General features: G+C 41.7%; 2 protein-coding genes and 1 non-coding gene across 4 annotated transcripts; 2 read left to right on the plus strand and 1 right to left on the minus strand.

The window, feature by feature from the left end:
- The first annotated feature begins 1,440 nt into the window (after positions 1–1,440).
- Positions 1,441–6,852, plus strand: tex261 (testis expressed 261). Its single transcript, XM_003447541.5, has 6 exons — positions 1,441–1,644; positions 3,500–3,579; positions 3,684–3,837; positions 5,228–5,295; positions 5,403–5,505; positions 5,766–6,852. The coding sequence occupies exons 1-6, from the start codon at positions 1,575–1,577 to the stop codon at positions 5,879–5,881; spliced, it is 591 nt and encodes a 196-aa protein (XP_003447589.1). The 5' UTR covers positions 1,441–1,574; the 3' UTR covers positions 5,882–6,852.
- On the plus strand, positions 5,551–5,623 carry trnak-cuu (transfer RNA lysine (anticodon CUU)). Its single transcript has one exon. It is a non-coding gene; the product is annotated as a tRNA-Lys (tRNA).
- ankrd53 (ankyrin repeat domain 53) lies at positions 5,877–11,493 on the minus strand. Of its 2 annotated transcripts, none has more exons than XM_005453125.3 (6): positions 11,418–11,493; positions 11,040–11,148; positions 9,961–10,160; positions 9,597–9,761; positions 9,364–9,484; positions 5,877–9,078 (listed from the first exon to the last, which is right to left on the minus strand). In XM_005453125.3, exons 1-6 carry the CDS (start codon positions 11,477–11,479, stop codon positions 8,521–8,523), a joined length of 1,215 nt encoding a protein of 404 aa, XP_005453182.2. In that variant the 5' UTR covers positions 11,480–11,493; the 3' UTR covers positions 5,877–8,520. The 2 variants fall into 2 exon arrangements, with proteins under 2 accessions (XP_005453182.2, XP_003447627.1); XM_003447579.4 differs by having other exon boundaries at positions 9,597–9,764.
- Between the last annotated feature and the right edge of the window lie 5,079 nt (positions 11,494–16,572).

The following is a 16,572-nucleotide window of genomic DNA, read 5'->3' on the forward strand; positions in this document are numbered from 1 at the left end:
GCCTACCAGCCTGGCATGGGAGCGGATGATGCCGTCATTCACCTCCTACATCGTTCCCTCGCTCACCTGGAGACCGCTGAGAGCACTGTGAGAATCATGTTCTTTGATTTCTCCAGTGCCTTCAACACTATTCTTCCCTCGGTTCTGAAGGACAAACTGGAGAACTCAGGAGTGGACCATCACCTCACTACCTGGATTTTGGACTACCTCACCGACCGACCACAGTATGTGAGGACTCAGGGCTGTGTGTCGGACAGGGTCGTCTGCAGTACGGGGGCCCCACAGGGAACGGGGCTCCGTTCCTCTTCACCATCTACACTGCAGACTTCTCCCACAACTCCACCCAGTGCTTCCTGCAGAAGTTCTCTGATGACTCTGCAATAGTCGGCCTCATCACTGATGGGGACGACAAGGAGTACAGAGGACTAACCCAAGACTTTGTGGACTGGTGCCAGCTGAACTACCTCCAGATCAACGCCAGTAAAACCAAGGAGCTGGTGGTAGACTTTCGCAGGCACAAGCATCCTCCACTGCAACCACTGAACATCCAAGGTTTGAACATCGAGGCTGTGGACAGTTACAGGTACCTTGGTGTTCATCTGAACAACAAACTGGACTGGACTCATAACTCAGACGCCCTCTACAGGAAAGGGCAGAGCAGGCTGTACCTGCTGCGGAGACTCAGGTCGTTTGGAGTAGAGGGCCCACTCCTGAAGACCTTCTATGACTCTGTGGCGGCCTCAGCCATCTTTTACGGTGTGGTCTGCTGGGGTGGCAACATCTCTACCGGGGACAGGAAGAGACTGAACAGGCTGATCCGAAGGGCCAGCTCTGTTCTAGGATGCCCTCTGGACCCAGTGGAGGTGGTGAGTGACAGGAGAATGGTGGCTAAGCTGTCATCACTGCTGGACAACATCGCCCACCCCATGCATGAGACTGTGACAGCACTGAGCAGCTCCTTCAGTGGGAGACTGCGGCACCCACGGTGTGGGACGGAGAGATTTTGCAGGTCTTTCCTCCCCACTGCTGTCAGACTCCACAACAAAGACTTCAACTGATCAAACACACACATCCACACATGTGCAATAATACTAAGTGCAATATTCTTTTTCTGACATAGTTGTATTTTTACTCAGTTCTATAAAGCATTTGCATTCTATTTTTATCCTATTGTATATTTTATTCTATTTATTCTACTGTATATAGTATTTTATTTTATTCTATTCTGTACAGTTGTGTACTGTATTTATTCTTATTGTATTCTAATTTTGCTATATAACTTTTGCACTGTCCACTTCCTGCTGTGACAAAACAAATTTCCCACGTGTGGGACTAATAAAGGTTATCTTATCTTAAAAAACATTATTTCTCTGGCGTTGCATTACCCCTCTCACCACAGGTGGTGCTGTAACTAAACAAGTCCGTCCTTCCGGGCTCTGAGGAATGTCTTTACGACTCTCCTCAGCTCGTACTGAAACAGCAGGGGGAGCAACTTTGACCAGCGCTAGTTAGCTACCAGCTAGCTGCTCTCTCTATTATTTTCTTATTTTGTGTGCTGTTGCATATGCAGAGCAATGTGGTTTATTTATTTACTGAGCTGGCTGTCGCTGCTCATCCAGATATCCTTCGTCACGTTAGCAATAGGTAAGTGCTTGCTGAAATCCCCCTGCAGCTGTTAGCCTAGTTAGCTCATATTTGCCTGCTAATGCTAGCGGATCAAGTCAGCAGATTAAGGTGCGCCAGCAAGTGATAACCGAGCTCCGCTTGCCAACGACTCAAAAATCAGTAATAAAATATGCATATAAGCCGTGTTAGTGAATGAAGCAGAGTCCTGAAAGCTTCCTACTGGCGTCTGGGGTAGTTAGCTTTAAAGGACAGGAAGTTAGGAGGAAGAGCATTGATTGGAAAAAAAAAATATATCATTAGATATTTTATAATGAGTACCTTTAAATGTAAACAGACAATCTTTATTAGATAAATGTTCAAATTTTCTAATTTCAAAGTGGTTTTCTTGGGCCGGTAGAATCACTTTCTCTTTGTCTTCAACTCCTCCTCCTAATCGATACTAACTGATCAGCCGATTCAGCAGCACAGAGTTCGGCCTCCTTTTGTAATCTGGTGTGAAGACCGAGTCCAACTGCAGGATTCATGCTAATCTAACGTGAAGTGTTTAAATTACGCTCATGGATTTCTGTTTACATCAGAGAGGAGGATGTTAGCGCAGGAGAGGAGCAGCCTACATGTACGAAACTTTTAATGAAGGCTTGGCCCAAAGCCAGAGGTCCATCCACGTTGACAGACTTTTACCTGGCCACGTAACACCTACTGCACGGCACGCTCAGTCATGTGACCTGAGTGTAGTACTGTCAGCAGATGAGCAAATAAAACAGCAAATATTCATGACGTGTATTATTTTCATTTTCAACGAGACAACTCATTGTCTCATGAAATGAGTTGTCTCATTGTCTCCTCAGTTTTTACAGATCAAGGCCAGCCTACCCCAAGCTTAAGTGTTCATTATTTTAGACTTATTTGTTTTAAATTCTTTGGACATGTAACAGTGTTTGTTATTAATGTTTAAGGACTATAGTTTGAGTAAGTTTAATTGTGTGTGCAAGCTGCAAACACATGGCCTTTAACACACAAAGCCATTAATCATAACTCAAATGCTTGTTCTGATTAATGACTTCTATTTAAAAAAATCATACTTTAGCCATTAGCGATTATAGAAAGCTGTTATATTTAGTGAAAGAAGTACAGACATGTTTTATGTCTTAGCTTCTCCCTCACTGGTAGTATTCCTGAGCTGTTTTGTAACATTTCAACCATATTGTGCTGCATTTCTTTGAAGCTGCAGATGTTTTGTAGCACTTTTTAAGTCTACAATACTAATGGTTCCATATTTGAATCAGACGGTATTGTTATGATCAGGGTTTTTTAAGTAAATCCACCGAGCAGCATTCAGTACATTTAATATTGTTTTTTCAGTGTGGCAGTCTTCTTTGCCCCCCCTCAGTTCACACGTATTGACCAGTCTGATCAATTTCCTGTCTGTTTGGCCTTCCTTCCACATGAGCTCAGTAACTGTGGGTCGTGTCAGTGTTGCTCAAGTGAACCTACATTATTTGGTCCGTCTTTGTTGCTCTGCCTCGGCTGTTCACAGGAGCTAGGTATCGAATGTCGATAAAGCCTTTGCAACAAATATAGAAAACTGTCACATACTCAAAGTTTGCCTTCAGTAAATTTTAGCTGCTCAGGTGTTGAATCCTTTTTCCTCGTGGTTCTAAAACCTAAAATGTACCACCTGCTTTTCCTAAATTTGTATGTAATTGTTTTATTTCTTTCTTTTTTTTTTGAGCAGAGTGATTTACAGCAAAAGCGACAGAACAAATTTAGCAGTCTGTATAAAAAAAACAAAACAAAAACAAAAAACCCTAAAAGTAAGTGTCTTAAAAAAGTCTTCTTCTTTGGTTGCTCATTATCTTTCGTCTTCTCCCAGCTGCTGGCCTCTACTACCTGGCTGAACTAATAGAAGAGTACACAGTAGCCACCAGCCGAATAATAAAGTACATGATACTGGTGAGTATGACATAATGATGAGATTGTCTTTAGGTACTTGTTTTAATGATATGCTGTAACTGCAGGTCAGCAGTGGTTTTTACAGTTTGTGTGGATGTGTCCAGTTCTCTACAGGGGTGCTGGTATGCCTCTATATGTTTGAAGGCTTTCCAATGTTGATGGTGGGAGTCGGCCTCTTTACAAACCTGGTTTATTTCGGCCTCCTGCAGACGTTCCCCTACATACTTCTGAGCTCCCCAAACTTCATCCTCTCCTGTGGTAAGTGTGACACGCATTTGCCTTGAATTATTTGGTAAAACTAAGCAAATACAATTTGAATAGGGGGGAAAAGATAATAAATCAATAAGGATGCCATCTGCTATTAACACTGATCAGCCACAACTGCCTTAACTGTGTTTTATTGATCATATCATTACCAACCAATATTACACTGGAAGGCCTTGAGTTCTGGATGTGGCCTCCACTGGCAGGATAATGTGAATCACTGCACAGCAAACACAACAAACAGCCTGAGGTTTTGTTCACAGGGTTGCACTATAAAACCAGATTAATGGCTTGGCGAGCTGTGTCAAGCTTAAAGACAAGGTTTTCTGTGTCACAAAAGCGGCTCTCTTTTTCTTGGCTAAATCACCATGGTAACTCATGCCGAATACTGATTCTTGGTTGGGGCAAAATCATGTTCAATTTCAGAATTAAAAATCACCTGGACGCTCCGCATTTTTACTGTTTCTTTAATTTAAGTGCATTAAAGAGTCTCTGTATGATTTAAATATGTAAATTGTTAAGCTGTACTTGACTAAAATTGCTGAATGAAGCGTAAACTGCATTGCAATGTCACTGGAATGTGCATTTATTAATTTGGTGATGCAGAAAATGTGTAAATGTTGTTGTGCTTGATTTGAATCTGCTGCCAAGTCTCTTTTACTCGACATGAAGTGCAGCTACTCGAACAGAGAACACGCATCAAGAGTATGTGCTCAGTCAACTTAATGTTACTTTGATCTGCTAACGAGCTTAAGTCCATTTCTCCTTTATTAGGCATAATGTTGATGTCAATGTTCTGCAACATTAATCTGTTATTTGTAAAAATGTTGCATTTCTGATTACCATTTTTATCATCATCTAATAATGTCTCTGACTGGAGTAGGTGTCACTCACAGGGATCATTTTGTGCTGAAGAAGAGTCACATGACCTGTGAAATGCTGCTTTATATGTGAGTGCTCAGGGCCTGAAGCAAGCTTAACAAGAGAGTTTATAGCTGCCATTTGTGATAACTGTTGTTGAGCCAGCTAAAGTAAAGAAAGCCTGGCTTTGTCAAACTTCTTGTATACTACACCCCTCTGGCCTCCAGACTATCCAGATCCAGATCTAATGGAAAAACATCTGCAGCATAACCTGAAACAAGCCCAATCTACTCCCCCAACTCAAACTGTCCACTACCAACAGCCCCGTGCCAAGACAGGTCAGAGCTGTTGTGGTGAAACAGTATTTTGCAGGAGATTTTAATATTTTGGCCTGGTTGTTGTGTGCACATCTAGAAGGACAGATTCATTTTCTTTTAGTCCTAATATGGACTTCTTACACATTAAACTGTGAGTCAAACAACAGCGTTTGTCAGTGTCATGAGTGTAAATTTTCTCGCTGCAGTGTTGGTGGTGGTGAACCATTACATGGCCTTCCAGTACTTTGCACAAGAGTATTACCCATTCTCAGAGGTAATGTAATCTCAGATTCACAATACTGTGTACAGTTTTGGATATAGATCTTTTTCTATTTCTCTTTCTTGTTTAATCATGTGTCATTTATGCTCAATTGGACATAGGTGCTTGCCTACTTCACCATCTGCCTGTGGGTGATCCCCTTTGCCTTCTTTGTGTCGCTGTCAGCAGGAGAAAATGTTCTCCCATCCACTATGCAGCAAGGAGGTAAGTCTCAATGCTGCCATGGCTTTTAACAGGCTGTGCTCAATAGCCCGGCTAGCTCAGTCGGTAGAGCATGAGACTCTTAATCTCAGGGTCGTGGGTTCGAGCCCCACGTTGGGCGCATTCTTTTTTGCACTTGCTCTTAGTTTCTGAAGTACATTGTAAGTTTTTAAAACCTGTTTCCTGCCTTCTATGTGTCAGTGCAGTCAGAAAACTCATGTTATAAATGACATTTCCTGTTTCCCCCCCCCCTTTTTTTTTAGATGATGTGGTATCTAATTACTTCACCAAGGGCAAACGGGGGAAGAGGTCTGGGATCCTCCTGGTGTTCTCTTTCCTGAAGGAGGCAGTGCTGCCCAGCCGACAGAAAATGTACTGAGGGCTTGAGAGTCTGGGGCGCTGCCTCGGGGGTCGGTGGGTACGTGCGAGGACGTGTTGAAGATCAAAGGGGAAGCAGGAAGGACAGTGGAAATTGTTTCTCGATGGGACTAAAATGATGCTGTGGCCAAATGGGGAAGAAAGGCATGTTAAGAAATAAATAACTAAAAAAAAGGACGGACCAATGAACAGATCAGAGCTTCCTGCTGGACGAGCCCGACGAGTTTACCCAGGCCACGTCTGTCTGTCTTTGTCTTTCTGTCTGTACTGACTGCCAGCAACACCCACCGGAGACCTCTTTGTGGGGATCCTATGTGTAGCGTGATGCTTTCATGTCAAGTTGGACTCATTTTTTAAAGCTTTAGTAATAAAATATCTACATGTGGGGTGTAAAAAATAACAACCAGAGATAAATAGTTGTTTTTCCTTTCTGTCGTTCGTGTGTCAAAGGCCTCACACTTCATCTGATTCAATACACAGAGTAGTGTTAAAGACGAGAAGAAATTCTGATGAAGAGGATTTCTTAGATATGAGACAGATCAGAGGTACTTTATGATTAATTCCTGCAGTCCAAACTTGGATTTTGGTTTTAAAAAGAGTTGCTACAGGTCGCCAAACAAACATTTTAATTAGATTGAAAGAAAGAAGGACAAACTGTGGAGAAGTCCTGCTCTGTTTTGCAAAGTATGACATGGTATAAACAATATCCTACCTGGCATATAATATCTCAAAAAATGAATTCAGCAAAGGCACTTGTGAAGGGTTACTTCTAACTATTGAAGTGAGCTACGAGGCATGTTTCCTGCACTGGATCTCAGCATGCTCGTCAGCATTTGGCCACAGAAACAATAAGTTTTCATGTGCTTCTACCCATAAACCACCAGCACTACAGCATCCTTTGTTTGTTTTGTTTTTGTTTTGGACTGTTTGTAAGAATTTAAACTAATTTTTGTACATTGATTGAAGAGGAAACCCGACATCAAAGACAAATGTAAACACTTGCAGAGATCAAACTTGTGCAATGACTTTTTTTAAGCTCACTGCTGTGGGGACAAAAGCTGCTCAGTGTGGTCTAAAGAGACAAACATTAAAAAGGCCAAAATTCCTTTTATCAATTACCCAGTGTGATTCACTGCAGGCTGATATGCGCGCAGCCGTGTAATTAAAAGATTTTGGTGAAATAACTTTGGATTAAATGGTTATTTTTTTGCAGGCTGAAATAAAAGGGACAGAAACACTTACTGTTTATTATTTACAGTTAAATCAGGTTGTAGCTTCCAGTCTGTTACGTTGTATTTGCACCCTGATGGATTTTCTAACTGCTGTCACGCCCTGACCTGTCAAGAGTGTGTGTGTGTGTGTGTGTGTGTGTGTGTATGTTTCAGGGCAGATGGCTTTCTTATTTAGATCCCATGTGGCCTAGATCACAGAGAGTACACCCGGTTGATGCTAGTGTGCACTTTGACCCCCATCAAGGTGTGAAGTGCTCCATGAATTTAAAGGAAGGAGGAGAAAAAATAATGAATGCAGACACACACACACACACATGCCTTCAGCTGACAGGCCACAGCTCAGAGTTCACACTCTAATGCTGTTGACAAGCCCTCACCTGGATCCCGATTCCCTTCCCTGGGGGAGATGAGTGAGAGTGCAGGGATACACCTGTGACAGGCGACCCAGTTCACGGAGGTTTTCTCACCTTTCGTTCACCCCTCTGTTCACCCCGCATTTATCGGTTCAGCTTCAGGAGCGGGTGGCATTTTTAATTTTTGTCACTTGCAGCTGAGATTGCGGTGCAGGTGGAAGAGTGGGTTGGCCACCAATCGCAGGTTCAATCCCCCCGGCCCTTCCCACACAGAGTATCTCCTGATGTATGCTGTGGGTGTGAATGATGATGGTTGCTGGCATTTATTTAAAACTCTCAGGTCTAAAAAGTAGACAGAATAGAGAACATTAAACAATCTGGGATGCCTGGATATTCTCGAAGAGAAGTTTCAGTTTTGCCTGCTGAAGCAACGTATCCGTTTTTCCAAATGCTTTTCAACTTTGGGGGGTTGTTTCCAATCAGGGCTTGCAGATTACCAGAAACTTTAAATAGTTCCAAAATAAATTAAAAAAAGCAACAACAGCTTTATGTATTAACCTTTTATTGATATTTTATACTTGATTTAAAAACTATTAAAGGAGACTTTATATCTTTCAAGTAATGAGTACATGTATAAGTAATCCTATTCTAGACATCTCAGTTACATCCCTCTGGTTCTGGCCACCAGCTGTCTAAATCTGCTGATGAGGGGCTGCCAATCAGAAGAACGGTGTCCTTAAATGGAGAGGAGCTGAGAACAGCTTGTTTCAGACATGATGATCTGAGGTGCTGCACTAATGTTTACTATAAGGATTATTATGATCTATGAGTGATGCAAAGCTAGCCTAGTAGAGTTCAAGAATGAAAAAATATGAAGCTGGAAATGAGCATAATAGTTCCACTAAATGGTTTTCACATATGTTGATGTCGAATGTTTCCATCTGAAAAAGCTATTTGATAAACTATAAACATAGTGACACTCAAGCTTTTAATGCATTTCTTCTGAGCCTGTTCCCCAGTTTCAGGTGAAATTTCTTCAGCCAAGACTGGGAAAGTCAGTAGTGTCTAAACTCCAGCACCTCAACCAGACACATGGCCACCTCTGTCCAGGGGGAGGTGCTGTGCTCCTGAGGGCATTCTTGATGCTTGACCTCCATGATGTTCTGTGGCTCAAAGTCCTGTGGGCAGGTGATCCTGGAGGGGAAGGCTCTGGGAAACAACACCCTCTCAAGTACATCCAGAGGCAGGTTAGGAGCGGGGCGAGGCGTGCTGTCCCACCTGGTGGTGTACTGAAGTTGCCTGCTGGAGCTGTCCCTCCAAATGGTGATGCTGTCACGGAGGTCAGGTTCTGCGAGGGGTTTCTTTGGCTGCAGGCCTGTGAAGATGCTCCATGGTTTGAAGGGTGGCTTAGGAGGGGTGTTCCTGTCCTCCTTAATGCCTTCTGGCTGCTGCTCCTCACAGTGGGCCTTTGCATGCTTTGAGTCACAGTTGCTCTGATCTGCTAAGAAGCACTTGGTGTGATACTTGCTCACCTGCCCCCTGGGGGAGAAATCCTTCAGGAGGGCCACGCCTTTCTTGTTTGCCCACTCAGCCACCTTTTCATCAGTGAGGGTCTAATGAATTGAGGGAGAAAGTGCAATCAGCATAAGGAAGCTGTTCATAAAAACCTTGACTGTGTAATAATAAAGCCCCCCTATAAAATTGCCAAAATTGTGTATTTCTCAGCAGCCAGTCCCCATTTACACTGCAGAGGCCCTCCTGCCTCACGGGAGCTGCAGTTTTATACTTTATGAGCCAGTTTAAGTCAAGGCGTTGATAATGTATGTGTATATTCTTTATATTTAAAGAGTATACACATACACATAATATGTCATATAAACAAACTCCTACAAACTAACCTTTCTGGTGAGATTATTCTGTTTGGCCATGCCCACAAGATCAGTGTATAAGGCCTGAACCAGCACTCTCTCCTTTCTTTCTTTCTCTTTATTCACATGCCACATACAGCTCTTCAGATACCTGCCCACACACACACACGCACACACAAACAAAAACAAGAGATCTGTTTAAAGGAAGTAGCTGTTTCAACTACAACAGTTTAAACTTTCATTTTGGTGTGAGCTCTCTCTACCTCGCTATCTTCCTGTGGCACCAGATGCAGGCTAAGTCCAGAGGTGTCTGCCCCAAGCTGTCCTTGGCCAAAACATCTGCTCCGGCCTTCACGAGGATCTCTACACAGTCGAGGAAGCCCTCAGAGGCGGCCAGGTGCAACGGGGTCTGCCCCAAGTCTGTGGTGCTGCTTTGAAAACCCCCCCCAAAAACCTCAGCTTTATCATCATCACCATCATAATTATCATCATTGCAATCATTATCTCTTTAAAAAAGCTTTTCTTTGGTAATTTGAATGTTGTGTATGCAGCCGCTGAGCGTGAGCAATTTCATATTTATAAAATAACCCAAAATAGAAAATACAGCTGCCTGCGCAGCCTTCTTACGCGTTAACGTCGGCGCCGTGCTCCAGCAGGTATCTGAGACAGGCGCAGGTTCTGGGGAAGCTCTGGTAGGACAGGACCATGTGGAGGGGCCGGCGACCTTGGGAATCACTGCTGTTGATCCACTGTTGCCTGGACTTCACCAGGAGCTGAACAGCACCCAACTCGCCATAAAGGCACGCCACGTGGAGCGGCGGCAGACTCTGGAAGATAACTTTCTACTCTTAGCACTGCCCTTTAATTTTTGTTTTTATTTTTTAAACCTTCTTTTAAAATGACCGCCATGCCTTCAAGGTCTTTTTTTTTTTTCTTTTTTTACAGAGGACAATTTTATGACACTGCAGAAAAACGAAAAGGTGTAATTAAGAATATTAATAATATTTCAGTTTAGATATTTCAAGTTCAGGGTCCTTGGTCTGGACAAAATTAAAAATGACTTGATTTTCTTTGCCTGTTTCATCATGTGCAGTGATGTATTCGGAAAGTAATGTTTGTACATTTTCTCAAAAATGTTTTAAATCCCAAGAGTATTATTAGCGTTGTTAAGATAGTTTTGGAATAAGTATATAAGTGGGTAAAAATGATAACTTGATACCTTTTTGTGCAAATGTTTAAGAAAAGCCAAATGTTACAGTTTCGCTACTGATATCTTGATCACAGCTCATTTTTATATACGCAAAGACATTTTTTTCCAAATTCCGCCAATTATTGTGACAAATTGAAAATCTTTCTTCAGTCCCATAAAAAGACAAATTTCTGACTTTTTAAATCAGCAGTTCTAATACTTTGGTCCCCCCAGGGGTCAACAACTAGCTAGCAGACACCAGCTAGCAGGAACTTCTGAGCTGTTCCGGTTGGCTGATTTGGGGAGCTGATTAGCCAGCTGCTGAGCATGGACAAAAGTTTGAATCAGTCCACATCATCTGATCCAAACCACCAAACCATAAATGGTTGTTAGGACTATGAGGAGTTTCTTGGAAGATTTTCTCGTTTCTTTTAGAAATTTTTACATTTTCTTATGCACAAAAGTGGTCTTAAGACTTTTGAAAGTCCTAATGCTGATCAGCTGTTAATAACTTTACCTGTTGGTTCAGGGAGAGCTGGTTCTCATTCACAGCACACTTCTCCGGGTTCTCAGCAGCCACAGCTGGGAACATCTGCCTGCCCAGCGCACCATGATGGGATTGTTTCCTGCAAGATTAGTCCACGCAGAAAAAATGCTGTGAGAAGTATGCCGTGAAACCCCAAAACACCCGTGAGATTTAAGCTAAATATTTCCTTACATAGCCCCCTTTTTAAAGTTGCTATTAGCCTGCTCTTACAAGATATAGTTTTCTATTAAAAAGCTCATTACAACGTTTGAAGCGGCTGTTTTGACCAAAGCGAAGTGTATATTTACACTTTAAGTGCATATGCACTGAAAAACAACACCCAGGCTTTCACTATTAACAAAGTTTTACCCTTTTTTACATCTTCCACGTCTCCGTTTTCCGGGCTTGTTGACGGGTTCCATGGTTGCCATGGAAATGTAACCGGGAAACTAACCCTGCTTTACGACATCCGGCACAAGAAGGAGAAAAAAAAGCGTTGAATTGTTATATCCAGTTACAATATGTGTTAAAAAATTTTTTTTTAAACTACAGACATGCTTAGTGCTTTTCAACTGATTTAAAGATCTGATGTCTCCCGCTGTAGGACATGTGATTTGTATTCAGACCAATGAGTGTATAAAAGTTTTCTACAGTCATCGATTCAAACTTTTTAACCTCTAAAACAGGGGGGGGGGGCAAACATATGGCGCCAGGATCGGCTTTGGAACGAGTGAGCGCATAAATTTTGGACAGTGAAAAGAAAAGAAAAGAAAAGAAAAATAGGACATTCTCTATGAATTCAAATATTTTTGTTTTATAATTACAGGACAGTCTGGGCAATGAGATACCTGAACTTTTTCTGTAAGTTTAGACTTTTATGTCCTACAGTTTAAGTCCAAACAGTCGCACTGACTTATTTCTTCATTTGCTAGACCAGTTTTTTTTTTTTTTTTTTTTTTTTGTATCATGTAGAAGAGCTGGCACATACTGTTTAACTTGCTATTCTTTTTCAAATCCTGAGATATCTCAGGATATCATATTTGTAATTTAACTTCTTTGCACTGACAGAAGGGGGAGATTCACTGGCCTGGCCCACAATGTAAAATGAGTTTGATACACTTGCTTTAGACATTAGATACATTCAAGCAAACAATATTTTCCTCCATATAATGCAATAAAGGTGGCAAACATTAAGCACTGCTATCTTAACATTATAAATAAATTGCATTCTCATTTTTATCACAACACGATCATGTGAATTAAACACATAAGATTAAAATAAAACCATTTTCAAACTTGTTAATGTCAATTTTCTATTTACTGGGCAACAGCTAGTTAACATCAGAGAGTGATAGTAAATCATTTTGTTACAGCAATACTGGCCAGTGTTTTCATTCCCTGCCTATGTTCCACACATTGTGCAGGCCTGGTCGCTCTCCTTCTCATATCTACACGATATACTTGCTCTTGTATCTTTTCAATAAAACTGAAATTAAAAGTCCTTTCTATCACATTTGATAGCACAAGTTATGTCTGAGTGTAATAGCTTGTGACAGATAAAGGTAGATCAGTGGTTGCAAGCATGGCAGAGGCGCACTTCTACCCTCTCACGCAGAGTCCTCAGCCCTCTCCTCATACATCCCTGGTGTGCTCATATTGATAGTTCATTACGGGTCCCTGCTGGCTCTTGGCCTTAGCAAAGTAGATCAATCTTGCTCGTGCTGCGCAGGCCACATGTGAGGCCGATATAAATTAAACAGTTACTTTATGGTCTCCATGTCTCTGTGGCAGCAGGCCTCCCTGATCACAGCTACTGACCAAAGTGAATGTGACGGAGTGCAACTCAGTAGACAGATACAGTATGTGCAGAGGAGGGAGAGTGGACATACTGGACAAAGGATGCTGAAGATGGAGCTGCCAGGCATGAAGAAAAGAAGTGAGGGAGGACATGCTGAAGGGTTGGTGTGACACAGATAGGGTGAGATGGAGGCAGATGATACACTACGGCAATCCCTAAAGTGAGCAGCTGAAAAGAAGATACAGTGTATGTCACTGAGAACTGTGTGCCGTGTCAGAAACACCGAAGTGAGTTAACAGTGTGTGAGACTGAGCAAATTAGAAACACAAGTTTATAAATCCAAGAAAAAGACCAAAACCAGCGGTGCATTAATTTTAACATTGTAGAGTGGATTTTCTTCTTCTTTCAGGATCTTCATTTTACCCTGTCCCTGACATCCTCCTCTGACACACCAACCCTTTGCACGTCCCCCTTCACTGCATCCATGAATCTTGTGGCGGCTCGATTTTCAACGTCCTTTGTCCACTGTATCCACTGTCCCTCCTCTGCACATGTCCAAAAAATAGTTTTTCCCCATTGTAAGAGAACAAACAGTGGAAACACACAGGCACAGCTGTACTGATAAAAATCAGGCTTTGATTTTACTGCTAAATATCCCATTAGTTCAAAAATGCAAAGCAAAGAAAACCAGATAACAAACTGTGAGTAAGAAAACTACCTGCATACACCATGGAAGGGAAGAAAACAGGGACAATTAAAAAAACTCAATACAAGCACTACAAACGAAAAGGACTGCTGCACCAGGCAGGTCAGTGAAAAGTCAAAGCTTACAGACAAAAAAGTATCTTAATCACTCTTCTTAATCTTTAAATTCAAGCACCTAGCCATTCAGTCTGTCTTTACAAGCATTTGTGAATGAATGAATTGGTGTAAAGAGCTTGCTGGGCTTACTGGGCTGTAACAGGATGCCACTGTTGCAACAAGTCAGTCTGTGAAATTTCTGGCCTCATAGATTTTCAACAATCAACTGTAAGTGGTGTTATTGTAAAGTGGAAGTGTTTATGAACCACAGCAATGCATCCATAAAGGGTAAAGTTACAGAGTGGGGTCACTGAGTGCTGAGCTGCAGTCATACATCATATTATCATCAGCAGGAAAACTGTGCACCGGGAGCTTCATGGCACCAGCTTCAACAGCTGGGCAGCTCCTGTAGGTGTAATCTGTAGGTGGTCCAGTACATTTGTCATTACAGTGTATAAATATATGAGAAAACAATATAAATCAAATTTTTATGTTGTTATTTAGGGTACAGTGCAGTGTTCTTTATGCTGAAACAAATTAACCTAAAATAACTAAACGTGCTAAACGTGCACTGCAGCAAAAATTCGCTTGGTGTAAAATCTTAAACGTTACTCTAAGGTTGTGTGAAGAGTGTGAATGAATATTACCTAATTATACTATCGTTATATAGTAACAATTTTTATTATTATATAATTATTATGTAAATATAATTATTTAAGTCACACAAATACACTTCTCTCAGAGCTTTCACCTCACATAATCATAAAAACATCATGAAAAATCACGACTACGTAACTTAACTAGCTTGAACTCATTTTCATTGACCCCTTTTTCACATTTGTGACTCCTCCTTTCACTCTGTGTCGTTCTCCGTTAAAGCGATCAAGGTCCGGTGAAGGGTCAAGGACGAGCCACCACCCGCTTGTCTCCCCCCACCCCCGAGGTGCTTTTTGCCTTTGTCACAACATGGCCTTGAAGCTTTCAGCTACTTTGGTGACGTAGGTTTGTGTGTACAGAAACAGTGAGTACATGTGAACCTTGTGTGCGTGCGTGTTAATGTATGAACAGCCTTTGTGTGTGTGCACGCCAGCATGTGCCGATTAACAGTAAGAGAGCAGCACAGCCCCCCTGTGGCTTCAGCAGCTTCCTCTGACCTCGGTCACATGCCGTGGAGGTTGAGTGGAAACTTTAGTGTAGAGCTCTTCCATGTTTGACTTTCAGCACAAGTCCCTGGACAGTGACCCCCAGCATGACCGTTTCCTTTTGACAGCTGAGTGTGTGTTTGTTATGTGCTGTCAAATTCTCTCTGTGTGCCCAGTAAAATAGCAATGTTTCTCTCTTTAACGTCGTAAGGTCTTGACCTTACTATACTGTGTTTGGCCTCAAATGACTAAACAAATTTGAGCTGAACTGAATGAAATGCCCCCCCCCCCACACACACACACACACACACACACACAAAAAATCATAAGAGCTTTCTGACATATGATGGTCTGGAGATTAAGTTACAGATTAGTTTCTTACTTTAAGTTCAAAGGTCAGTTAAATGTACTCTCTGATCTTCGCAAATGCTCACCGCATTTAAAATAGTGCAACGAAACCTGTGAATGCATGCGTGCAGCTACAGCTCATCCATTTGGTGCAGTGGAGATTAGCACTGGGCTGATCAGAGCCATGTAAACCTGCTTAGAGTGAGGATGAAAATTAGATCATATCCCAACAGCCTCGCAGCTGGCTCTCCCATTGGTTCATTACATCATCCATTCACAACCCATCTGTTTTTCTTGGTTTCACAATACAAGCTCCTTTTTGGCTAGTGGCACTTGTTCAACTGGCTATTGGAAATGGAAGAAAAACGCTCACTTAACTTTTTTGTTTTTATATATTTTTTAAAAAAAAATAAATTTTTTAAATGGTAGATAGTGCAAGCTGGCTGAAATTATTGGCAGACTGTTAATGTGATTACAGCTAAGTGAGATGCACATGCAAAAATCTGTGGGTGTGAAAAATGTTGACTTAGTTCTAAAATGATGAGAGCTACGTTGTTATTTATAAATTTAGTTTTTAAAGGTACCGTGTCTAAAATGTCACTACTAGATGTCAGTAGACTGCACATTGCAGTCCACTAAGTTCTGTTTTCTTACCCCTCCCAATTCAAGTGCATTCTAGCTACGATGGCCGATGTAGTGAATGTAGCTGTCAGTCCACTGTTTACCTCAGCTGTCAATATGCGGGTTGGTATGTCTGGAGGAGGCTGCAAAACATTGTGAAAGGAGTCAAATTCAAGTCATGGAGTGAGTGACACTTACTTCTGTCCAATGAAAGTGATACTAAAGTGTTCAGGATGATGGAACTTTTCCGTTGATAAGCACTGCTGTTAGCCTCTGTTATCTGCTGTTAGCCTAAGTTAGCTGCTGTTATTAGGCATTAGTGAAACTTTCTTTAAAGTGGATCTAAGTTTGTTGGACTTAGATGCAGCAAACTTGGATCTAAGTCCAACTTGGATCTAAGTCATATCAGAGTTTATTCACAAGCTTAGTGAATAAAGTGAGGATGTAATCAAACTGTTTATCAGAGGGAAAGTGTAATTTTTAGGACACTCAAGCTAAACAATAGCTGGCTTAATATCAGCTTATAATTAGCTGTTGGGGATGGTTAAGATGGGTGGCACGTTTAATCTGTTGACCATAAGTAATTGGGAAAATATCAGGAATTAATATCCATGTTAATGTACGTCCAGTTCAGGAGGTGAGGCTTGAGGAACAAGAGAATGAAGCCAGTCTTATTATCTCTTCCCTTTGCATTTTTGCTTCCTTTAGTGAAGGCGACCCCTTCTCAAATAATAAAACCTTAATATCTTGAATCTGAAAAGTCAGGCAGAAATTAAACTGCACTTGAACACCTATGATCTCTTCTCTTTCACCT

This window comes from Oreochromis niloticus, linkage group LG3 (assembly GCF_001858045.2).
Source record: "Oreochromis niloticus isolate F11D_XX linkage group LG3, O_niloticus_UMD_NMBU, whole genome shotgun sequence".
In the NCBI taxonomy this organism is placed as follows: Eukaryota; Metazoa; Chordata; class Actinopteri; order Cichliformes; family Cichlidae; genus Oreochromis; species Oreochromis niloticus.

Coding starts and splice junctions, on each gene's coding strand:
- tex261 (XM_003447541.5), top strand. CDS start 1,575: ATGTGGTTTATTTATTTACTGAGCTGGCTGTCGCTGCTCATCCAGATA. Junction 3,580..3,683: donor TAATAAAGTACATGATACTG/GTGAGTATGACA, acceptor GGATGTGTCCAG/TTCTCTACAGGGGTGCTGGT. Junction 5,506..5,765: donor ATCCACTATGCAGCAAGGAG/GTAAGTCTCAAT, acceptor CTTTTTTTTTAG/ATGATGTGGTATCTAATTAC.
- ankrd53 (XM_003447579.4), bottom strand. CDS start 11,479: ATGGCAACCATGGAACCCGTCAACAAGCCCGGAAAACGGAGACGTGGA. Junction 9,765..9,960: donor CACGGCGCCGACGTTAACGC/GTAAGAAGGCTG, acceptor GGGTTTTCAAAG/CAGCACCACAGACTTGGGGC. Junction 9,485..9,596: donor TGCCACAGGAAGATAGCGAG/GTAGAGAGAGCT, acceptor GTGTGTGGGCAG/GTATCTGAAGAGCTGTATGT.